The sequence below is a fragment of the Myodes glareolus genome, chromosome 5 (genome assembly GCF_982192425.1).
Source record: "Myodes glareolus chromosome 5, mMyoGla1.1, whole genome shotgun sequence".
NCBI classification, from domain to species: domain Eukaryota; kingdom Metazoa; phylum Chordata; class Mammalia; order Rodentia; family Cricetidae; genus Myodes; species Myodes glareolus.
This window is the reverse complement of record NC_142030.1, coordinates 52935139-52960477: the sequence shown is the minus strand read 5'-3', so window position 1 is coordinate 52960477 and position 25339 is coordinate 52935139. Positions and strand designations below refer to the sequence as shown.

The 25339-nt window shown below is 42.5% G+C and overlaps 1 protein-coding gene across 1 annotated transcript in view; it reads right to left on the bottom strand.

Annotated features, from left to right (window-relative positions):
• Fhit (fragile histidine triad diadenosine triphosphatase) overlaps positions 1-25339 on the bottom strand; it is an 807644-nt gene that overhangs the window by 19478 nt on the left and 762827 nt on the right. The window contains exon 6 of the mRNA XM_048421187.3: positions 3772-3870. Coding sequence (XP_048277144.1) covers positions 3772-3870 — 99 coding nt within the window. The remainder of the gene's footprint in view (positions 1-3771; positions 3871-25339) is intronic.

The window sequence follows — 25339 nt, the reverse complement described above, 5'->3', positions numbered from 1 at the left end:
CCGAGAAATTCTGATCTAGTTGCATTCTGGTTGGACAAAGAGGAAAAGCAGGAGGCTAAATCGCCATCTGCCTTGCAGAGGCATAGGGAGGAGAGGGGAAACTCCTCTAATATTGTTGCCTTGATGGCTGCCAGAGGCTGAGTACACATGTGTGGCTTGGGGGAAATTTTAACGGTGTGGTCCCAACAGCTCTTGTGTGCTGAGAGTGTGTGCACAGAGAAAACAGGGAGTGTGGTTTCTACTTTATAAGACAACTCTACACACAGAGCAGTTCACGGCCAGTAACACTCCTTTGTCTACAGATACAGGGTGTCTCAGCTGTAGGTGTTCACATTCTTCTCTGAAACTCTTTGAAGGCAAACACAGACTCTTAGCAAACAGAAGCCAGCCTCCTAGGCGAAGTAGCAATTCTGCGTAGACCTAATAGCCTGAGATGAAGTAGGATGTCTTGTATCCATGTACAACAAAGTGACTAAGGGATAAGCTTGATTTTCTTCCATAGTTCTCATCTTTCCCCACTGGGAGGGGTAGGTCTGGAGTCATTTTACTCTTGAATTCTGATCATCCCTATTGATTTCCCAGAGGTGAGAATCATATTAAATGTCTCAGAGATTCTTTTGTTACAATATTTCTAACTAGATCAAGTAGGGGGTCGCAGGGTCTCAATCTAGTGATAGCATTTAAGCCAAGGAACAACTGGCCTTTCTTTCTAGCAGATAGGACGGAGCTCAGTCCTGGTAGTTGTAGGTGAGCAACTACAGAGTGCTGGCGTTTCAGAAGCACCGCATCTCCTTTATATTTATGCTTATACTTCTGATTAGAAGCAGTGTTCTCTTTGACATTGAGGCCAAGACTACCCAGCTTGAGATACATGTACTGCAATGCAAAAAGCAAATCACAGAAACAGTAAGTGAGCAGTTCCCTACAGGGTCCACAAAGAGAAGAGTAATTTATAGGGCAAGGGAGGCAGGAGTGAGCTTAGGTGAACACTGGACCCACCCAAGGTCATACTACTTGGGCAGATGATAGAGAAACCAGGAAGGAGAGCAGCCTAGTAGGAGTCAGCACAGCTGAACATATCTACAAGTAGAGCAAAGTCAGTTGTGAAACCAACCAGGGCTCGTTTTGGTTCCTACTACCTGGTCCAGGGTGGTAGAGAGCCAGGTGCTGGGAAACAAAGGAATCAAGCAGCAGAGAAGAAAGTCCTTTTTCCGAGGACACTAGACAGGCTACTAAGAACATAGAAGGACTGCTTAGGGGCAATATTGGAGCCGCGGAAGGAAATATGAAGCGGCTGGAATGGTGAGAAGTGTGACAGCAAAGAATGACGCGGTTGGGTCGAGTTGTTGTGTTGGCATTGTGAATATTGTCCTTTTAAACCACAGAGCACAGAAAAAAATTAACACGGCCAAGCCTGGGTTTTATAATAAGATATTTTTCTTTATATCTTCTCAGTAACAATTGATGATTATAATTCCTCCCGGGTCCCCATCCTGTCTCTGGCTATGTCTCCTGGAAATTTCAAGATTTTGAAGAGCAGCAACAAAGCAAGTCTTTCAAGACATCCGGCACAAAGTGGATATGCTGCTGTCAGTATTACCAGAAAAGTCTGGAAAAGTCACATTCATCTTAATTTCACATAAGCAAAAAGTATTTTCCTTAAGCTCGGGTAAATCTAAATGTTGCATTATTACTCTAGATAATACTATATGCAAATTTGATATAAAGACGAAATTTGAAAATGAAGGGCCTAGTATCAAATAGCTAAAGGGACTAACCTAAGGACCAGATGTACAGAGGGAAGTAAATTTAGTCCCTTTGTATTGCACGTAGTGGTGACGCTCTTGATAAATTTTAAGAACCCTTCATCACATTAGAGCAGTGGCTACCAAATCCTTTTCTAGTCTCAATCCCCACATCAGGCTGCTGAATAGGTCAGTTATTTAGTCTGTAACCAGAGCCCATTAAAGAAAAATGCAAGTTTTAGTTAATTAAAACAATGAATAGGCCTGGTGCCCAGCAGTGTTTATATCACTGCCTAGGACAGATGTCTTTCTAGTTAAATAAATTTTCTCAGAAGGCAGGTAAACTCGGGACTCAAGGCAGACGCATGGAAGCATCGAGTCAGAAGTCAAAATCTTAATGTACGCAGATAACCTCTTCTGAGGTAGACCCTTACGATTCCACAAAGGACTCCACAAAAGCCTAGAGTTTCCCTTCGCCTCTACCTGAAAACACCCATTGTATAGGAAGCTCAGAAAAACAATTTCACTCTAATCAATTGTGCCTGAAGATGTAGTACCCTCATTTCTACAGGGCATTCCAAAGTGACACACTAGACTTCTGAAGAGGAACTGAACAGAAAACTGTGTTTGGTCATGCCCATGGGCCGGTGTTCATTATCAATCCTGTCTCTTCAGACAGAGGAGAAGGTGAATGGGGGTAGAGGATAAAAGTAAACTATGACCGGTGGCTTCTCTGTATTCCATCAGGCAAAGGAACACAGACTTGACGCATGTTTGGCGGAACAAACTGAGCTTTGCAGTGCTTGGCTGCAGTGGCCTGCTTGCACTGAGTCAGAGAGGCATAGAGAAAGCACGAACCACTTGTAGGGTGGTGCAAGGCTATCATAATGGCTGAGAGCAACAACACGGCCTACTGGGGCCACCAAACAACCTGCGCTTCATGGCCATGATGGCACTAGCCTTATAAAATGGCTTGCTTGTATCTGCCTCTATGACACATCCAAAAATTACAAAAAGATAAATAAAAAGTATAAATACTGGTTTCTGAACTTCCTCCCTTAACTCTTGAATAATCCTTTCTTGCATTCAAACTTGCTCATCCAACAAACGTTCTCAAATTTCCTGTCTACAGCCTAAACTTTACTTTATATGGGCTGTTTCTGTTAATGCCTTACATTGTCCTATCTCTGGATTCTTTCTGATGGTGATGAAAACCTAGACACACTTGGAACGAGTCCTCAGTGTGCTCTTTCTAGTTTGAGACTTCAAACACTGGCAACGTGACACCAGAAGGGACAGCACTCTGGGTCATTAAGTAATTAATGTATTTGAAAAGTAAGGCTGGGAAAAGAATGGTCAATTAATGCATATGCCTTTGCACTTCCTTGCATTTCATATCAAAGCAGTGTACAGCGGTTTTCTTTTAACTTGCAGGGGATTCTGTTCATTGTGCCCCAAACTAGGGACAGTACCCGGTACTCCATATACTTTATTCTATACATATGATAGAGGTTGATTTATAAAGTATAGGGAGAGGTCAACAATGGAATAAACCAATTATAACATGTCCAGCAGTGAGAGTTATGTGAACAACTGCACATGCCAGAGAAGCTGGTATTACCCAGATGGTCCATAAAGGCTCGCCACTTTCCTGGCTCAGCCCATCAGAGCCTGTCCCTCCCCAACTGTTGACCCATTTGCACACTCAGGAGTGCTCTCTTTATTAATAAACCACCTCTATCTTTATTAGTCACCATAGGCCCCTGGCCAATTCTTTCTTTCAGGACACAAGAACCTGGAAAGCTGAGGACATTTTCTCCAGGCTCCTGTCCATTCCTACAGTGGCAAGAAGGGACATAAAATCCCACATGGCTCAAGATTGTCTTTACACAGCTTCTCTGTCCTTTGTAGTCCCCCTTGGGGAGACAGCGGTGCTGTTCCTTTTCTTCATCTTCCCCAGCCGTCATCTTCCCTTCCCCGAGGCCCATGAGGAGGGCTGGGTGAAGGTGAAGTACTTGATGCTTACCTGAAAGTAGACACGCAGCGCCTCGGCTTCTGCAGCCATCTCCTCCTCCGATCTCCAGAAGGCTGGGGAGTCCTCTTGCTCTTTGTCATGTTTCTGGAGCTTTGGAGGAAGAGAACAAAATAGGCTCATGAAAAAATCCTTGAGATCGTCTTTAATAATGTTGGGGAAAGGAGAGAGAGTGAAAATAACTTGGAAATTAGAGGCCTGTAGGTGTATCTTAATTACGCTAATTGCCCAATTTTGAAAATAAAGAGTTTCACGTAAGAATTGACATTTCTTGCTTCTCTAATAAAATCGCAAGATTCGGCTGCACTGGGGTGCCTGCTGCTTCGTGCTTGCCGGATGAGCAAGGGCCTGTGACAGACTAAGGCCACATAAAGCAGAAGGCTGCTGGGGGCAGCATCCCGCTATTCAACACCCCTTCATTTTCTTGTGCTTATCAGCACCGTTTAATTATTGACATCCCTGACTGCAGTTGTCTCTGCCCATGCTCAGTCCTCCATTCTGGCCTGCAGCCTACCTATCAGTCTCTCTGGCTTTAGCTGTCTTTTATGAACCCCAAGGAGTTGGAAGCATTTGGACAGGAAGACATTCTGGGGTTAGACACTCAAGTCCCTTCCCTTTGGCTATGAGGCTACTGAAAAGAGTAGACTCTTAACAAAGTAGAATTTCACAGAAATCTTGTGCTGGGGAAGGGAGACTGAGGTCCTGGTGTCCTGCAGGGGAGGGGCTAGCCAGACTTCACACCTGCTGCTGTGTCATAGTTGCACATGTCCTGGCTTTTCTTTCATGTTTCTAGAAAGCTGTAATTCTGTCTCAAAGGAAGTAGAGAGAAACTGAGTCTTTCTTTCTGGGTCTGGCTAAACATGAACCCATTTTCCATGTGCAATTTGTTTTCTAATTTCTTTTAAGAAGTGGCAGGTTTATGAATCTAAGTGGATCTGCAACAACAGAAACTATGAGAAAACAGCATAGGAAATTAACAATGTAGTCTTAGGCAATTCAGTTCCTCTGTAGACAATTCTCTATCCATGTAGAAACACACACACACACGCATATATATATATATACATATATATACATAGTCACATATATTTATGTATATATTTATGTATACATATATAGACTTATGAGCAAAGAAATGTTTAAAATTGCTGTATAGAGTGAACCACATATCTGTTCTATCAGAGAGCAGGTTTTTAGTAGAATTTAATCTCTCTCTTGCTCGCCTATTGTAATTCAGTTCTGTTACCAATCTGCCATTTCTGTGGCTTTGTGTGTGCGTGAGAGAGAGAGAGAGAGAGAGAGAGAGAGAGAGAGAGAGAGCGCTAAAGGTCCAGTTGCTCACAGGACACACAGTGTAGTGATCCACGCTCAGTGGTTAGATAGATGGCTGTGTACCGCTGTCAATGACGGCCAACATTTATGATTTGGAGAGCAGCTTCTCTCATGCTCATATTTTGCGCAATCCTTACAGCTTCCCACAAGACACACTACTTAACTTCATTTACTCTGAAGGAAATGGAGGCAGGGGAACTCAGGAAAATTATTTACTTGTCTAGGTATGGAATGCCGGGTGAAAGCATTGTGCCCAACCAGGTTTTTTTTTTTTTTTTTTTTTTTGTCTTGGAGAATCCATACAAATGGGCAATTCCATAGTTACTGCTCTCATCTCACTGCGTATCTGCTCACTTGGAACAGGGATGCTTTGAAAAAAACCTTGGGAGTGCAGCAAGGCATGCTGACCAGGTGCCTCCATGGGTCAGGTATGAACATGAGAAGCTGCTCGCTAGAAACTGTGATAAAATGAAAGGGAGAGAATCACTGTACACATTTGTCCTGTGGCCTCCATACGCATACTGTGGCATGTAGGCCTAACCCCCACCACAGACACACACACACACACACCCATACACACACTCACACACACACACATAACATACACACACACTACTAATAAATAAAAACGTTTAAACTAAAATAGTAATATTCATTCTCTTGGGCCCCAAACCCTTAGCCTACTCTAGAGACCTCACCCCAGCAGCCTGCAGAACACAGAGACTTTCCACATTTATCTAAGAGCAGCTTTGTTGTAGAAGACGAAATAGTACAGGAAAGACATCCTTGCTTTCCTGCAAGGCTGTATTTCCACACCGAGGAAGTCTGGGCCTAAATGAGGCTCATTAGCATAGAACGAGGCCACAAATATCTTTATGAGGGTCATGGATCTTCCTTTCAGAATTTGGCTGCCAGCACACTGGTTTTCCATTTTACCATACAGATTTAATTCTTCTTAGTGGAAGGAAAGCACATTAAGAAGTCATTTCCTTGCTGTAGAAGCAGATATGACGCAGTTGCTACAGGCAAGGCGAACGGGATTGCTATTCTACCCGAGAACTAATTTTCATTTTGCTACTACCTTTGGGTCTGTTATAAATCCATCTTGTAACAGTTTGATGGGGAAGACAAGGAGCAGTGCAAAAGCCGGAGCACGCGGCCTTCCCACCGTGGCGCTGCTGTCGGAAGACATAGCAGGCTTGTCAACACAAACCACACCAGATGATTCCAAATAATTTAGATGCTAAGAACATTAATGCTTCCTGGTTATTAGGCACCCTTCTGTTGGTGTCATATGCTTTACAGATGGCATCACTTAGACATTCTTTACAGGAACTAGGAAACCAATAGATCAAGCTAAATAAGTTTGCAAAGTTGGGATGGGCATGGCTGTGGGTAAACTTTTGAGGTTTCCTCTTGCCAGCCCCGGTTGGAAGATTTTCCCTTTTCTTTAAGACAGCTGAACTCTGGATTCCTGTTGGACTTACTAGAGAAACGATAAAAGACACAGCTTAAACTAATGACTCTGATTAAATATTTAGAGATTTTGAAAAAGAAAAAAAATCCCATAAGTATTGAAGGAAAGATGTCCGTGTGTTTAGGTAAGGGCTCTAACACGAATGGAAGTATAGCTGTCAACTTGTATCTGTGCCAGCAACTTTTCACAGAGTACCAAAATCCACAGTTTTCAAGTCTCAGATATGAAATGTATGATATTTGCACATAACCTTTATATATCATCTGATGTGCTTCCTGTTTGTAAACTGTCTATAAACCTCAATACAACACAAATGATGTGAAAAATACTCATTCTGCTTGTGTTCAGTAGAGATGCCCTTGATTTTCTGGCATTGTTGGTCAGTGGTCGCTTGAAGCCTTAGATGACAAACCAGTCACAGACCCAGAGCTCACTGGGTCTCACTGGCTCACTCATTTTCATCTTTACACCCATTCCTTGGGCCTTTTCAACAGTATCACATCTGCCGTTTGGTAACCCCACTGCAGCATGGTTTTCTTTCGTTTAGCATCAGTCAAAGGGGCTTCTGGGTGGTAAGACTGGTCTAAGTAACATGATGCTAACTACTCAAGGGGTTTGTAGTCTCTTCAAGAACTGGGAGGCTTCAGATAGACAGGATGGGAAGAATTCTGCTCTAGAAGAGCCATGGTGGAGACTAGGAAATTAAACTTGCCAAAGTCTGTGAAAAAATTCTCAGGTAACCCAAGAATGTGGTTGCAGTAGTCCAATGCAAGGTTAACAAAGTAGAGTTCTACCATCTTGAGTAACTGCTTTCCCAAAAGGCCAGTTTGACTCTTATGAACCAGAGTTTAGGGATTTCATTTGTAAATGAACTTCCAGGTGACTTTAGACTACAATAAGGGAGAGGCAATGCCTAATTATCATCACACCCAATAGTCAATCTGTCCCTGAAGTGAAAGGAAACAGTGTTCTCTCTTGCACTCAAAGGCAAGGAAGACAGGGAAGACAGACACTGAACGGCTGATTTCCAGTGCTGTGGGATTACCAAATGGAAGGGATCTGGGTTAGGTCAGCTTGTTACAAAGCATTAGAACCCCTAGATTTCACAAAGAAATGCTGTAATAATGAAAATAGTAATGGTGTCCAGGCAGGGTGACACACACCTTTTACCCCAACCCTTGGATGGATCTCCAGGACAGCAAGGGCTACACTGAAAGACTCTCTCTGAAGAAACAAACAAGAGAAGAGGGATGGGAGAGAGGGTGTTCCCTAAGTAGTAGTCAACAAGGGCTCCACAGGTTGATAATTACAGTCTTTATTTATTTATTTATTTATTTGACTATGAAAGCTACTAAATTAAGCCAAACTTTTTATTTTTAAAAATATCTTGACTTCAAAATTTAAGTCAAAATATATGTTACTTTGAGAAAGAGGTTCTGCTTTGAGTTCCATGGGAAATGAAAGGCTGTGAATTCATTCTGCATTAAGAAAAAACAGGTTGATGAAGGAAGAATTCCCTGAAAAATATATGATGGGAACAGGTAGCCCAGATGATCCAACATTTCAGAGTGCCTTTGTTGCCACTTCCTCTGAGTTCTACATCTAGAACAGCTTCAAGGCTGCTGACTGACATAATCCAGTCTCACAGAATATTTCAGCCAAGACTTAACAATTATCCTGATTTTCCCAAAGACCCTCAAACATCACCAGCACCCACAAACCAACAGGAAGAAGTCTATAAAACAATAGACACATTCCTAAAATATTGATTATAAATGTTTGTTTTCATTTGAGGGTGGGATGGTTATACATTGTTATTGGTTGTAGTAAATTGCTTTCTAAAAGAAGAAAGAGGAATATGATATAGAAATGATGGAAGATTATTGAATCTATGTTAATTCAAAAAGCACATGATAATCTCAAAATATTTAACATATTACATTATACTATATATATAAAATACTGTTATTTTGTTATACTGTATGCATATTCCTACTATTGTTTAAAATATTGTGTTTATGCAGCTCAACTAAAAATACAATGTATAATTAAAAATACAGATTAATGGTTATCTACAGTAGTCAAATATATAGTCATGTAAGTTAAGTTTTCAAGGTATACAAAGATATATTTCAAATAGATAGGTAATCTTCAAACACTTCAAAGACCTACGGAATATGGCATTAAAAATGTTTTAATAACTTAAGACTTTTCATGACAGTGAGACATGTCTGCTCCTGACAGTACAAATATACTCCAGAAAAGATGGTGGGCATCAAAGAAACTCCACAGCAAGTTTATTTTCTTTATGACAAAAGTTGGCCATGTGGGCAAAGAAAATGCCCTTGTTGTTGTAGAATATTATTTTAAGGCATGCTTCTTTTGTTCATGCTGTGGAACATTTGTTTTAACGATGTAAAGATGTATTGCTTTTGTTCATGCTGCACTTGTTTAACCTTGTAAAGCTGTGATTCTTTGCCTGTCTAAAATACCTGATGGTCTAATAAAGAGCTGAACGGCTAACAGGAAGGCAGGAGAAAGGACAGACGGGGCTAGCTGGAAGAGATAACAAATAGGAGGAGAATTCTGGGGAAAAAAAGAGGAGGAGCAAGAGAAGGAGATCAAGTGTTGACAAAAGAAGGGGTTAGCCACCAAGTTAGTCACAGAGTAAGAGTGGAAGTAAGATACACAGAAGTAAGAGAAGGAAAAAACCCAGAGGCAAAAGATAGATGGGTACATTTAAGAAAAGCTGGTTAGAAACCAAGCTATTCAAGGCTGGGCATTTATAAGTAAGAATAAGACTTACGAGTAATTTATTTGAGGACCTGGTGGTTCCCCCACAAAGATCCTAAAAGTAAAGAGTAAAAAGCAAATAACACCTTGCCTCAATTGCTGACAGTTGTTGTCCAACCTGGACTAGCGGGACACAAGAAAGGCAACTGACAAGATTTGCCAAGACAAGGTAGCACAGTCCTTCAAAATTCCCTGCTTCACAGTAAAGTCTGTCATATATCTTAGGCCTGTAGGCCAAAGATGTATGCTCTAACATTATATAGAAACCTTGGGTGACTGTCCAGACAGCCAACTGTTTCTGTCATTTCTCACATTTTTTTGGAGGTTGCTTGCCTGCACTTCCTACTTACTCAAGTAATATTTCTTTCTCGGTCTTTGATGGAGTTGAAGACTAGATAGTTATTATTATAATTTTTCTTAGTTATAATAAAAAGATAAATTAGAGACAAAACTTTAAACTCACCAACATAAGAGAGATAATAGAGTATTTTCTCTAATTTTGCCTAACAAAAATGGGTTATATATTGTAACTAATTTGTCTTTGATAATTGCTGAATATAATTTTACTGTGTTAAAGTTGAGAGCTTTCCTTTTGATCAGATAAAATGGGTAAAATGCTATGAGATAATCCTTCTGTATGCTGTGAATATATTGCTCTCATTGATTAATAATAAAGCCAATTAGGCCTATACAAGGCAGAATAAGGCTAGCTGGGAAAACCAAACTGAAAATACTAAGAGGGAGGAGGGCAAAGTTGAGAGAGATGCAAGCCATCTGCCAGAGAAACAAGACATGCTAGGGAACAGGTAAAGCCACAAAACCATATAGCAAAGTGTAGGTGAATAGAAATTTGTTAATTTAAGTTGTTAGAGCTAGTTAATAGCAAGCCTGAGCTACAGCTCAAACATTCTGAAATTAATATAAACTTTGTGTGTTTATTTGGGACCAGGTGATCATGACAAAAGAAAAGCTGTGTCTCTGTTTACATGTGTGTGTGTGTGTTACATGTGTATGCTTTTTGTGCACATTGGGTGGTAAATGCCATGTGTCTTCCATTATCACTATATTTTCTAAAACTCTCTCACAGAATCAGAAGCTTGCCGACACACCTAGATTGGCTCACCAGACAAGACCCTGGAATCAAGTGTACAGCTGTTCAGTGCTACGCCCAGCTTCCCCCTGGGTGCTGGGGATCAAATTCAGATCCTCATGTTTATGCAGAAATTATTTATTCACAGCCACTTTTCTGTTTTTACTTAGTGAAATCCATATTTAAATGGGCTCCCACAGTTAATCTGGTAAGTCACCTTAGGAGACACTTGGATGTTTCCACAGGACGATAATGAGCCACAACATGTAATTGAGCTATTCCCAAACTTATTTAGTGGTGGACTGTTGGGGGTGGCAAGATTGCACAAATATCAAATTCAAGGACATCATGATATGTGCCCTCTACTGCCACTATTACTATTGTGTGGAGCCTTGCATAAACCATGAGCACTGCTTCAATTCTGTAGTGCACCAACTACAAGATGCACACTTCTTCACATTTTAACATCTCTGGAATCAAAACATGACCTGTCATGAAGAGTGTGTCACAGTTTGATTGTCAGGGCTTTTATTTCTTAGTCATGCACTGAATAGCAGCAACTCTGACTGTGTTAGGATTTGATGTACTGGAAGTCACCATCTCCCCTCTCTGTCTTAAGTCCCAGAAGCTAGACGTGACGCAGCTTGCTGTGCCAGTGCTCAACATCAAGGCTCTCTTCCTTCTGATGCCTCAAGAGCTCAAATTCCACACAGATGCTTCGTTATTTGAAGGAAGGTCTATAGAAGAGTAACAAAACTTGCAAAAGACTTGAACCAAAGTCTTCATTCCTATTCAATACACTGAAGTCTGTGAAGGCTCCTCCAAGGGAATTCTGTTTCTATAAAACTTTTGAAAAGAGATTTTTTTAAAAAAGTATCTGCAGTCATCTCACTTGATCTGCTTGAAATGACTTTCGGGGAAGGAAGTGTTAAGAGGATTTCTGCTAGAAGTGCTGATACGTATGGATTCTGACACCACTCCCCTGCACATTGACTGTGTTATCACAAGATATATGGGGAAATGATTAATTCCCCCATGTAATGCTCAAGCTGTCTTGGCTATTGATGCTTTTCTAGTTCTGTAACAGAATATAGTAGGAGGAATGATTCACAGTCATTTGAATGTTTTGTAGAATGTGGAACTAACCTGTAGTAAATGTCAAGCTGCCTTCAAAAGGGAGAAAACCAATTTAATATGTTCCTTGAGAAGCAAATATCTGAGTAGAAACCTGGTTGCTCTTATAAAAGAATATATTTTACTGTTATCAGTTTTATAGACGAACATACAGAAGAAAAAGCTTGAATAAACCATTTTCATGGGTGAGCATTTCTGTTTGTGTAGGAGCTATGTAAATAAATTATTGAAAGGAAAAATATTATGTTTACCAGAACAGTAAATCTTTCATTTTCAAAGATCTGATTCTCTTGCTATTGCACTCAACTAAACTAACTTTACCAAATACAAGTTCTCTTCCAGGCTCTGTGCTAGGTTTTATGAGTGATGTCTTGATAAGTAAGCCAAAAATTCTTGTCTTCTGAGTTTAATTCAATAAGGCAGGCAGATTCATGTTTATATCATGTTTTATAGGAGTTGAAATGGAGGAACTGGGCTGCAAGTTCCACCCACATGATCTTAGAAAAGGAGAATAACTCCTGATAAAGTGAGAGTCTGAGGCTGTCCTTAAACATAGCGGAAATTGGGGATGGATTTAATACCTGATGCGAGAAAAGGGTTTCATTGCACTGAACAATGAAAACATTGCCCATAGGCACGTGTTGTCTGAATCAGTTCTCCTATATCATGTGCTCCTTGGTTGGCATTGACAGCGAACTTCAGCATTTTTTCTGCTGAACCCTAACATGTTCTGGGTAGCTTCTAACCAGAATCTGGATGTCCCAATAATTTCAAGATGGGTTGTATATGCCAGGAACCCAGAAGATGTTCCCCGAATCTGTGGGTTGGGGAGTATGCTCAGTGCTGAAGAGGACATTTTGCTCTTACAGAGGACCTAAACCGTCTGTAACTTCATTCCCAGGGAATTTGACACCCTCTTTTGTCTTTTGTGGGTGCCAGGCACACACATGTTTCACAGACATACACACAGGCAAACATTCATACAAATAAAATAATAAAATAAATAAATCTAGAACAGTGAACATTATCGAGCATTGAGCCCTAGTTCCCTTTCAGTTATGCTTCAGAATTTCTAATCAACCAGGAAAAGTCTTAAAGAGTTTTCTATGTCCTCAATGTAGCACCAACTTGACTGCAGACACAGTGGAAGAAGCCACACTGGATGTACCTGGCACAAAACTTTTTGGTTTAGATTCAAATTATTTGTGGTCTCTTTGAAGGAAACTTAGTGAAGTTGAAAACAAGAGTTAACTTGAAAAATGTAATGACAGAAAATCAGTACGGGTGAGGCCATGTAGGTTTTACTTTGGGTGCGGTAAACAGATAGAATCACAGCACGGGAATGAAAGGACCAGAATAACTTCCCGTAAAGAATGGAGGAAGAAAGGATTAGAAGAGGACAAGCTATGTGAGCTGGGATGCAAGAGCAAGGGCAGCTGGGATGATATGGACAGGGAGTGCAGGGGGCTCCAGTCTCCTATAACTTGGCACGATAGTTAACCAGGGGCTCAGCCTTATAGATGCTCATCCTGTTCTGGCACTTGTCTGTAAAGTGCAAGCATGCTGGGCTTTCCTACGGAGACTGCTCTGAACAGGTGTGAAAATCCTTCTCTTCCTGCCCCATAGGTGCTCTGTTTCAGTCACACAGTAGCCAAAATCTCTAAGAAACCATCTCCCACCCTCACCCCCAGCCCGTCTCCCCCGGGAGCATCATCATCAAGGTTTCCTCACTTCTGACTTTCCCGCCCCACCTCTGCCTCCTCTGGGCACCTTATCTGGTAGACAGAGGATAGTCTTTCTGCATGCGGGACAGATTTGCCCGTATGAATACCCAACTTGCACTACCTTAGGGGCCTGATAAATCACTTCTTGTGTCTTGTGTCTTGGCTTTGTGACAGATCTTACTATGTGTCCCTGGTTCATGCCCTTGCCTTGGACTCCTGGGTGATAGGGTTACAGGTGAGCGCCACCAATCCTGGCTCAGCCCTGGCTTTAACCTGGGGTTTTGCCTGCTGTTTTCCTTTCCTTAGAACCCCTGAGCTCTTCAAATATCTCTTCATAATCAAAGTGCATCTGCTGTCTTTCTTAGTCTTACACGAGGGATGTCATAAACCCTTTGGGTGTGTGTCTCCAGTCACTGAGGAGATTCCAAAGCCAGTTATTTGTTAGATTATAAAAAAAATCCAGGAAGTCTGGAGAGTTGATGGCTAAGTATTTATAACCCCCCCCCAAGTATTTATCAATGATAAAATCCATAGCACTGGAAAATAATTATGCCAAGCCATTACTGTAACAGAATCCCATTGCTTATCCAATTCTACACTAAAGTATCACATTGTCAATCCAATTGCCAAGGCAGCAGATGAGACTTTGTGAGCTTTGGATTAGATAGTATTCAACTAACTGTGAACACTATGGCAATATGGAATGGAACCATAAAACCTGTGCAAACAAAAGTGGACATTTGTGGTTCATTATATGCCATCAAACAAGCAAAAAACCAACCAAGCAAACAAACAAACAACCCTTCCTTCAATGATTTACCCTGGATTGTGCCATTTCCCACAAAAATCATGTTAGAAGTAGGTGAACAAAGAGCAAATGTGACTCAAGATCCTGAACAGAGTTGATTTAAATTGAAACATGCAGAAAGCCACCTGTCAGGAGAGCAATCACTGCAGCTATGTTTGAAATGTATGACAAAAACCCAATGGACCTGCCATGACGCTTCCTTCATGGCTGGCCATCCTCATTTCATATTGCAAATCTGGGCAGAAAGAAAGCCTGGGCAGAAAGAGCTGCGCTGTGAGGGTTGGTGTGCAGCATGCTCTGCCTGAGAACCATCACCCACCACAGACAGGATGAAGCATGGCCTGCCTCATTTTTAGGACACCCCACTGTTAAATTCTTCCTCTGTACTCAATCTCATTTATAAGGGTCATGCCTGACCTCACTTAAGAGCTGGCCTTGGAATTCAGACGGATGCCCCTTACACCGAGAGCCTGCCTACTAGAGTTCAGTCAAGAAATCAATTGCATCCACTGGCAGTCCTTTGCTCTTCAAATAATTATAGCCTCCTGACCATTTTTACTTTAGTGAAAATCTTCCTGTCTCGCTCCTGCGTTTAGGGAAGAAACGAACAAAGCGCAGCAAAATCCTTCCTTTTGGTATCCTCATGACTCCACCATTTCTGACACTAGGGTCCTTTCTGGAAGCCACCTGCCCAGTGTGTCCCTGAACTGCTGTTTCCTTCCCGCCATACCATACTTACTCTTCAACTTCTACATCCCGTTTTCCTCACGCAGCCCTCAAGTCAGTTAGGGGCGTAAATCACTCAGCCCACGTTCGAGCAACTTCGGAGGAGTATCTGTTTCTGTGAAGGTTTGCTGGCTCCCACTGTGCCCCTAGACCCCTTGCTAATCTCTTTGGAGCTTTGAGTAGGTCAATTTTTATTCACATGGGCTTTACAACACCATAGAAAACACAAACAGGGGCGCACATGGAGAGCAACTCAAAGTGGGATCAAGAACCAGCCGGAGCGCCTCTTCACCTGAGGGCAAACCGCATCTCAGGGCGGTTCTCAAGACGTAATCGTGGATCATTGACATCTCACCGCAGGCTCCTCTCAGCCTGGCTCTACTGGTTGTCCAGCGGGTGGGAAACAGGTGAGGTGACAGAGATTTCTACCAGTTTCATTGCCTCAGGCCTCCTGCTTCTGAAACCACGCTCACCGAGAAATGAAATGAAACCCTTTCTAAAAACAGAGGCCGCCGTAGCGCAGCTCCGGAGAAGGAAGCATTTGTTCAAAAAGCAATTTCTTTGGCCAGTTACCTTCTGTAAGCCTCCCTCCCCGCCTGTGTTTCAGATATTGGTGCTTGAGCAAGAGTGTTCTCCTTTAATCCTGGAGTGCTGTCAAACTTCAGTACTCCAAACAGGGGATGGAAGAGGCAGAGGGCCAATTCCTGCCTCCTTTTGAATCTCCTGAACACTTTGTTTTATATTTGCTCTGCCACATATGGCTGATTTTTTTTTTCAAAGGCGCCTCACAGGGTTTTCAGAGGCATGCACTGTAGGCAAGATAACTCTCCCCTAAGCGGAGAGAATGTCCGCCCTACAGGAATCTGAGCCAACACACAGCCACAAAAGCCAGGCAGGCTCACAACGAATAATGCATGTAGACACAGCCTTGGATGCTTCCTTAACCCAATATTCTAAGCAGCATCAACTATGCTTTCAAGATAAAAACACATTTGGAAAAGCTGGCCCAGATGGGGCTTTGCAGACTCCTCGTTCCTTTGCATTTGATGCTCATTCCTTGCGGAATCCATTCCATTATTCAACAAACGTTACCGTGCTAGCACACTGTACTTCACACTCCAATAGTGAACAGTTTAGACAGCACTTAGCACCCTTGAGAGACTGTAGGCAGACGAAGAACAAGTATGATCATCCCTCATTCTCACAGGGAGAGATCAGAACTCACCCGATCCCTGGAGGATCTGAAAATAAGTCCTCTAGATAAGAAGGCGTGGCTCCTGTATGAGACTGTTGTGTATTCTTCTATATGCTTTAAACCATTCCTTGGTTACTGATAACACTTAAGGCAATGTGAGCACTAGAGAAATATTTGATATATAGTACTGTTTAGGCCGTAAAAAGAAAAAGGGGGGAAAAGCCTGCACTTGGGTCCATTGTACCTGTCCCGTCCATGAGAGCAGGGGAGTGACATTAGGCAGTGTAGTCCACAGAATTTGATTTGAGGAGAGGGGCTCTAGGCGGAGAGAGATCATCAGTCACTGAGTGCAAACTCCCAGGAAGGAAAGAGACGCTGTGAGGACTACTTCCTGGCCAAATGGCAGTGACTGGGGCAGGGTGAGGAAACCTTCCATGGAGGGCAGAATACAGGCACAGGAGCCACAAGTGTCAAAAAGAAGGAGACTGAAGAGATCATTGTCAACACATTCTCTCTTTTTGTTGCTTTGGTTTGGTTTTTTGAGACAGGGTTTCTCTGTGTAGCTCTAGCTGTCCTGGAACTCGCTCTTGTAGACCAGGCTGGCCTCAAACTCATAGCGATCCTCCTGCCTCTGCCTCCTGAATGCTGGGATTAAAGGCGTGCACATCCACCACCCCTCGTGATTCATTCAAAAGACAGTGTCAGGCAGGAGTGATAATCCAGATCCGGGAGCTCAGGATGGAGAGGGCAGTCAGAAACAGCTGGACTCAGCACCACCTCCAGCCAGGGGCAGTGCCAATGATTAGATAGATGCTTACTTGCTGGGCCTGCCATCTCACCCACCTCACCATCAGGCCATGAAAATGACATACTTTGCACGGAGAAGTAGGTGAGCAGTGAGCCCTTTACACAAGTGGTGGCCTCCTCGAAGCCAGGAGGACACATCTGGTCTGGCAGACATCCTCCTGCATGCCTGTTGCACATTGGGTAAAGTTTCAAGAGCCACACCAGCAGCAGCTGGCCTGGGGCTGGCACCAGGATTCTTGCCTTGGCAGATGAAAAATGACTAACATAAAATGTCTCTTCTCAGAACTCGGCTGGATTGGTCACTAGTCCTTTCGTCTATAGAAACAGGGTTCTGCCCCAAGTGACAAAACCACACTATCTGAAGCTGCTCCTTACCCGTTAGAAGTCACTGTCTCTGATGTGGGCAAATCTATTAATTTCTCAATGTTCATTTTATATGCCCTACAATTGTTCACAACCCAGAAACCAACATACGCCACAGAGATAAAAGGCAATGGTAAACGTCCCTTGTTTTCTCCCCAACCCCCAACTCAAACAAATACAAACAAGTTTACCACTGTGAAAACTTAAATCACCATTGAAGGGTGGTGACAATTTGGAAACATTGTTCTAGAGAAGAACCCTCACCAGTCTCAACTTCCTACTGTGAATCTCAAACCCCAGATCTTATTACTGAGAATGCTAAAGAGGCCGTGGAGAGGTTCAGGTCTGGGAGGCGGAAGGAGAGTTATTACAGATGAGCATGCGTGTCTCATTTGAAAAAGTTGTCTCTTTGTTATTCTCAAACCCAGCCAGAAGTATTGTTAGGAGTTAGTGAGCGAACGGCCCACCAAAAGCTTGCAGGAGAGCTGATCTTTTAATTAATCTCACCTTCATCCTGCTCAAAGGTTTAGAGGAGCTTTTAAAAGACAAAAAGTAAAAATGCTTTGAAATAAGTTCTTACAGTTTCTGGTTTCTATTTAAAGGTCCAGACACAAACATGCGAAAAATGCTTGTTCCTGGACTCAGAGTTTGGCGTGGCAGGTGACTGAAGGCACGCTGGACCAAACAGCCCTGTAACATTTGAATCCTAACTGCCATGTTGCTTCTCAGGGTGTGGATGGCGTGGTCCAGGTGGGAGGGTGATCTTGAACCCTAAGGCTGTATGATCCATCACTGTTCAGTTGTATGAGGATTGTACCTATAACATGTAGGTCAGTGATGTCCCACTGGAGTAGAGGAATAGAGTCTGACATATAAAGAGAGTGGAACAGTACAAAACAAAACAAAACAACAACAACAAAACTTATCAAGAGTGGCACAGAGCCCTTATCCAAATCTTCGCTTTCTCAACTCTTAGCCATAAGTCTTGTAGACGTTCCTGTCACTCACACACATCCTAAGTAATGTAAAAACATCATCTTCAGCTCTAAGTGAATTTAAGTAATAATTATACCGGCTAATACTGCAGGCTGGAGAAGATGTGCACCTTGAGGGTCATTCTGACTTTTATACTAAGGGTATATTGCATGAGATCAACCTCTTCATAAACAAGTGTGACATACTTTCTAATGCAGGCTGAGATATTCACCACCATATTCTCTGTTCTACATGTTTTCTCTTTGTCCCATTTCGGCAGCACAGCACCCGTTGTCTGGATGTTAATAACATGCCTACAATCACAATAATAAATGCATGCTCTTTCTGCATTTTATGACCTCTTTGAGTCTGTTTGTTTATGCTGATTCTTAAACCAAGACTGTGTTTTGAGGGCTCTGCAACTCCATTATTACGGCTTTCCACAGGGGAAAGGAATGGTGCACTGATTGCTATTTGCATAGAAAACTTGCACAGTAGATTGGAAAAAAAGATTCATTTCCAAGCTATTTTGACACTGGCAGTAACTGACTCCAGTTCATTGACATTAGACATTAGACAGCAGCCTGGTAGCTAAATTATTAGTCCAAATCTGCAAGTGCTCCTAATTGGCTATCAGATTGTGGCTAACTGGGTGCCAAAAATCAAACATCAAACATTCTCAAGTCAGACAGACTGATTTTTTTTGGCATTCCATAGGCAAAAAAAAAAAAAAGTCCAGTGATTAACTCTCTTTTCACTTGGCAAATGGTTAGTTTGGACTTTGAGTGCACAGGCACCCCATCTACTTACAAAAAAAGCTAGATTCAGGGCTGGGGCATTCAGCAAAATGACAGCAAACCCACCAGGAGTAAGTGATGCTCTATGGGAAATGGCTTGTTGTTCTGGCTGAGAGAGAGGTGTCTTTGGTCCAGTTCTAGGGCCTTTCTGCTCTAGGCCAGTGGACATCAAATGATGGGGGCCCAAGGATAATGATGGTACCACTGTGCTGTTCTACCTTGATTGCACTTAATGGAGTACTTGCTTTCTGCCTGGCACTGTGTTGGGTGCCAGATATACAATGCTGTTACAAAGAGGATGTCTTAGGGCTTCTATTGCAATCCTAGAGCATGGAGACCAAAGCAACTCGGGGAGGAAAGGGTTTATTTGGCTTTTAGGTAACTGCCCATCATCAGGGGAAGCCAAGGCATGAACTCAGGCAGGACAGGAACCTGGTAACAGGAACTGAAGCAGAGGCCATTGAAGCACGATTAATAAAAACCCAGAGAAAGATATTGAGGTTTAATCTGAATACCCAGAAAAACAAAGCAGCCAGCCACTGACTCTTACCTCTACTTCAGTCCAAAAATGGTGATCCTACCTCTAAAAATCTCAGAATGAGACTGTGTCTGAGAACTGTCTCCTCCCATCTTATATTCGTCTCTAAGGCTGGGATTAAAGGTGTGCACCACTGGGATTAAAGGCATGCACTGCCCCGGTTTCTATAGCAACCTAGTGTGGCTACTGGGATTAAAGGTGTGTGTTACCATTGCCTGGTCTGTCAGGCTGACCAGTGTGGCTGTTTTACTCTCTGATCTTCAGGCAAACATTACTTATTAAAATACAAATGAAATGCCACTACAGGCCGTGGAAGAGTACTTCTTACTGCCTTTTTCCCATTGTTCACTTGGTTTCCTTTCTTATATAACCCAGGACCGCCCTGCCAGGCTCCCCACATCAGTAAAGGGTGAGAGCGATGATCTTAGCATGCTGTATGTTAGAACTATAGTACCCCACTCCTACCTTCTGTTTTTCTGTATTTAACAATGCACAACGTTAAAGTTTCTACAGTGAAGTACCTTTAAAAAATTAATGGGCTAAATAAAGTGTGCATGCATCCGTGTGACTGTATTCACATGTATGTGTGTAGCTTCATGTCAGATGCCATTAAAAGTGTACCCCACATGGTTATCAACAACAGAAATTTGGTTTCACCAGAGTCTAGCTTGGTAACACCAAAGAGTTTCTTCCTTCCTTCTTTCCTTCCTTCTTTCCTTCCTTCCTTCCTTCCTTCCTTCCTTCCTTCCTTCCTTTCTTTCTTTCTTTCTTTATTTCTTTGCAGGATTTCTCTGTGGCTTTGGAACCTGTCCTGGAACTAGTTCTTGTAGACCAGGATGGCCTCAAACTCATGAAGATCAGCCTGTCTCTGCCTCCTGAGTTCTGAGATTAAAGGCGTGTGCCACCACTGCCCTGCAACCAAAGAGTTTCCTGTGTTTGCCAACAGAGCACAGTGAAGGGCTATGTACAGGAGTGTGGATGGCACCAGAAGAGCTGGGGTACCAAGCTCACCTCATCATGGAGGATCCCTTGGACCTGGGGTGGTAGGCATGGTTATTGTTGCGTGCTGAGGTTTGAACTCTATCCTTCATATCTGTAAAGCAAATGCTCTTAATCACAGACCATCTGCCCACCCTCTTGGAGCATTTTCATATATAGCAACGGATCTTAACCTTCCTAATGCTGTGACCCTTCAATACAGTTCCTCGTGTTGTGGTGATGCCCGCAACTGTAAAATTATTCCATTGCTACTTCACAACTGCAGTTTTACTACTTTCATGAATTGTAACATGAATACCTGATATGCAGGACTTATGATATGCCCAAAGGGGTAGTGACCCACAGGTAACCCCTGTTATATAGCTGTCATTCAATCAATTTCCTCACTATACAGCAAGGTCTGGGAAGATTGTGCAAATTACTTCAAATGTCTAAAGCTCTGAATTGTTTTTTTCTGTTTAAATAGTACCCTCAGTTAAATATAACATGAGTGGCCTGCTTCTAGCTTTTAACTTGGAGACCAAAACTAAAGAAAAAAATGTGGGCGGGCAGAGTGGGGAATGGGGCATCTAGGCACTGTGAAGGTAGGAGGATCACTGTGTTGGTGAAAATGTGGGGGGACTCCTGGCAGAGTTAATGCGTGTCACTAGAGAAATTGGGGTCCTTTCTTGGGGTTCTTCGTCTTGCAAACAAAAGAATTTTAGAACTTACTGAAAAGGATGCTCCAATTTTATCAGAGTTTAAAGGAAAAACCCCCAGGACAGGTAAACTGCAGCTCTTGGTGGCTTCCTGGAAGAGGAAGAAGAGACAAAGGAAAGCCAGGCTGTTTGTGTTAAGTTGGCCTGGAGGTTTGCAGTCACAGGACAAGGAGTGAGCTTTAGAGAAAGCATGAAAAAGCAAAGTAGACACACACACACACACACACACACACACACACGTCAGCATCCAAAAGACACATTGAAGAGAAGAAAAAAGGAAAAGCTACGCTTTTCTGAGTCAGGACTCGAGAAGCCTGGGAGACTCAGAGTCTTATGAGGCTGTGGAAGAACTGCACAGAGAACAGAGATTCTGGGGAAGAATGTATGGATTGCATTAAAGGGCTGGTCCTCCTATCTCTCTAACCCACCCTCCTGAAGGGCACTGCTTAACTCAAGTGTTTGAACAAACTGGATTAACTTTTCTGTTTCCTGTAGCTTGGAATGCTAGTCTCCACTCAGGCCTGAGAAACAGCTTTCTCCAACAGGCCTCCACCAGCTCTGCTCAAGGTCATTGTGACAACTGTGAGTTCAGTGTCAGCCTAGTCTGTATAGTGAGTTCTAAGCCAACCAGGGATATACAGTAAGAGTGAGTCTCAAAACAAATAAGCTTCAACAAACAACATGAAGAAACATACATCAGGGGCTTGTCAGTTTTAAAGGTAGAAACTGGACTATCACTAATAGCCAGGGCAGCTTCAATTAGTTTCCTGATACTTGATGTCTCACAGTTGGGTCCTTGACCTACCATCTTGGTACTAAAGGTCCTTAATTCCCACTTTACCCTCATCTCTCAACTATATTAACAGGCATTGTGCTCTAAGCAGCTGCTTTGCCCACCACCAGCCCATCACACATGCTGTTCACTATTTCATGGAATAAATGAAAAAAAAAACCAAACCATTTATTGCCCAGATCCACCAAAGGATGAGATGTCCATTTCAGAGATTTCAGGAGATTTATTATAAATACTATTATACGCATCTGCCTTCCTCACTAAATTATAGCTTGCTTGTGTCCCAAAATCATGTCTATCCATGACAGCCCATCTTACATTGACCTTCAAAACATCAATGATTATTGTTCAATCAAATGCTTTAATGGTGACTTCAAATCTAATACCTTAATGACGACGACCTTATAAGATCACAGCTAGACATAGAGAAGATGCTTGTGAAGTGCTTTCTACCCAAATGAACGAGCCGTGACAACATACTCTGGCGGATGCTACAGGTCTGCCCATTCTCTGCCCTCCAATAATGGATTAATTGTGCTTTGTAAACTACAAAATTCTAAGGCAAGAACAGAGACATTCTGGAAAAGACGTACAGAACAAATAAGATTTCTTTGCATCTCTCATCAATCTGAAAATTTAATGGTGGTTATTTATCAAACTATGATGGCACAATAAAGTTATGAAGGATGCGGATAAAAAGCCAGCTCTTGAATATCTCCTGCTAACCCATTTTTGTCCCTAGAATCCTAGTAGCTACATCCTTCTCCCCTTCAGTGATAGCTGGAGAGAAAACAAACAGCAGAAGTATAAAGAAAGATCTGCCTGTGCCTGTTGCGGGCTGGCAGTCTACGCTGCCAGCGACAACTGTACTGTCTTAGGGTCTGGAAAACCACAAGAAAACTGATCTCTGACTATTCCATAGGAATCATTGTTTGAAGGAAAGGCTGCATAAAATACTGAGTTGGTGCTCTAGGGGTGATTGAGATGGTCTACTAGCCAGTGAAAACCCATGATTAGTTACCATCTTGAGAAGGCCCTGCAGTAATGGCCACACACCCTTCACTGAGTAAAAGGGAACATTAGTACCCCATAGTTAGGGTTAACTTTATTATCAACTTAATGAGTTCTAGAATCACTTGGCATCCAGACCTCTGGCTATGGCCATGAGGAAATTTGTGGACTGACTTAACTGAGGTGGGAAGAGTTACCTAAATGTGAGTAGCACCATGCCATGAGCTGGGCCCCCAGACAGAATCAGGAGGAGGAAGTGAGCTAAGGAGCAGTGTTCATCTCTCGCTGCCTTCTCACAGATGAGACGATGTGGCAAGCTGCTTCATACTCTAGACAACCCATATGATTGACTGTATCCGTGAACTATAAGTCAAAATAAAGCCGTCCTTCCTTAAGTTGCTTTTAACACATGACTTATCACAGCAGCAGAACAAGTTAACTAATGAACTGGCTTTGTAGAAGACTCGGCAAGACCCCTGTTGGTTCCTACAGGCTCTTCTCATAGTGTCTATTCTTCTCCATGGCATCTTAGTTGTGGGTGTGTAAGGCTGTGTTGTAGTTTCTTTTGTCTCTGCTCACTGGAAATTGCATCTTTTCTTGTGTGTGTGTGTGTGTGTGGGGTGCATCTATGTATACATAACCATATACATAGGAGCATGTACATATATACATAACCATATACATAGGAGCATGCACTCACGTATGTGTTTATAGAAGGCAATGACTGATTTCAGAATGTCTTCCTCAATCACTCTCACCTCATCTCTTTTTGAATTTTTTTCTAACCATGGAACTTGGTGTTTGGACTAGACCAGATGACTAGTAACCATGTAGCTTGGTGTTTGGACTAGACTAGATGACTAGTCAACATGGAGCTTGGTGTTTAGCTGGACTAGATGACGAATCAGCTCCACTTGTTTTCCCACCCTTCCTTGTCCTGGGGTCATAAGCACTATGGCTATGCCTAGATCTTTTCATAGATCATGGGGATTTGAACTGAGGTCCTTTCGTTTGCACGGCAAATACTTTACTTACTGTGCCACTTGTCTTGGTCATTTTAAATAAATTAATATAATTACTTAGTACAAACCACCAGGCCAGATCTTCTGAGCATTAGTCTCATTAACTTAAGCCAGATAATTATGCTTTGTGTTTCAGATCCATAGCAATACACATGGAATCTACAGATTTTGAGTCGGCTTATCTGATTCCTATAACATGGTTTCACAAACAGTGAGTTGGAAAATTAGAAAAAAAATCCATCAGCTAAATATTTGGAATTAAAATTTTTCAAGTAAAATCATCTGGCTACTTGAAATAGCTTCTCAAATGAATTGGACTGAAATAGGCTTTTGGGTGTTCTCATGATCCAATATGGAGCCTTCCTCATTAAGATATGATCTTTTCTCTGCCCTTTTTTCATGAAAAGTGAGAGAAAAGGAGAAAGAAAAGAAACACAGGGAAATTCCAGGACTTGTGAGAAAGGTCGGGTCTCTGGCTACTTCAGGATGCATGGGGGTGGGGGGGGAGATGAATTCCCACACATGTGTATGGCTTGGATTATCTCATCTAATGATTCTAACAGTGGTGCTTATGTGCCATGGGTTCAGTTGCGTAAGACATGCTGAAAGCCTACTCCCATCAATAAAGATTATAATTTTCTTTGAAATCAGAGACTTCACAAGATAGTCAAGTTACAGTAGGAGCTGCAGAGCAACCTAATTCTATGTGACTGATGTCCTTCTCCAAAGGAAAACAGCCAGCCATGTACTCCAGAGGATACTGTGTGGGTAAATCCAGAGATGAGGACAATGGCTTTACCAATGGAGGAATACCAAAGTTGCCAAATGGCTGTTGGGGACTGTTGACCCCCAGACCCTTAATTTCGTGTGACCCCCTGCCTGCCAGAGCAAACAACTTGTTTTCCTATGCTTGCAGCTGCTCTGAGCACAAGACCCTCAGGAGTTTCTGATGGCAGGGGAGTGGTTTCTGGTGGGCTTGTAGCTGAGAGTTAGGGCACGGCCATTAGTCAAGGAGACCCTATGTAAGCAGTCCTGGAACACAATAAAAGTCTTAGCGTTACGTGTGTGTGTGTGTGTGTGTGTGTTTCAATCTCCAGCCCCTTGCCTGACTCACGAACTGTAGAGCAGGCATTACTCTACAAATGACCACACAGAAGATGAGGGGCATGGACCATATTTCTCCCTACCTGCCCAGAAGGAGATGATACTGCTGACATCTTGATATTAAACTTCCAGCTTCCAGAGCTGGGAGGCAATAAATTTATTTTGTGTTAGCCCCT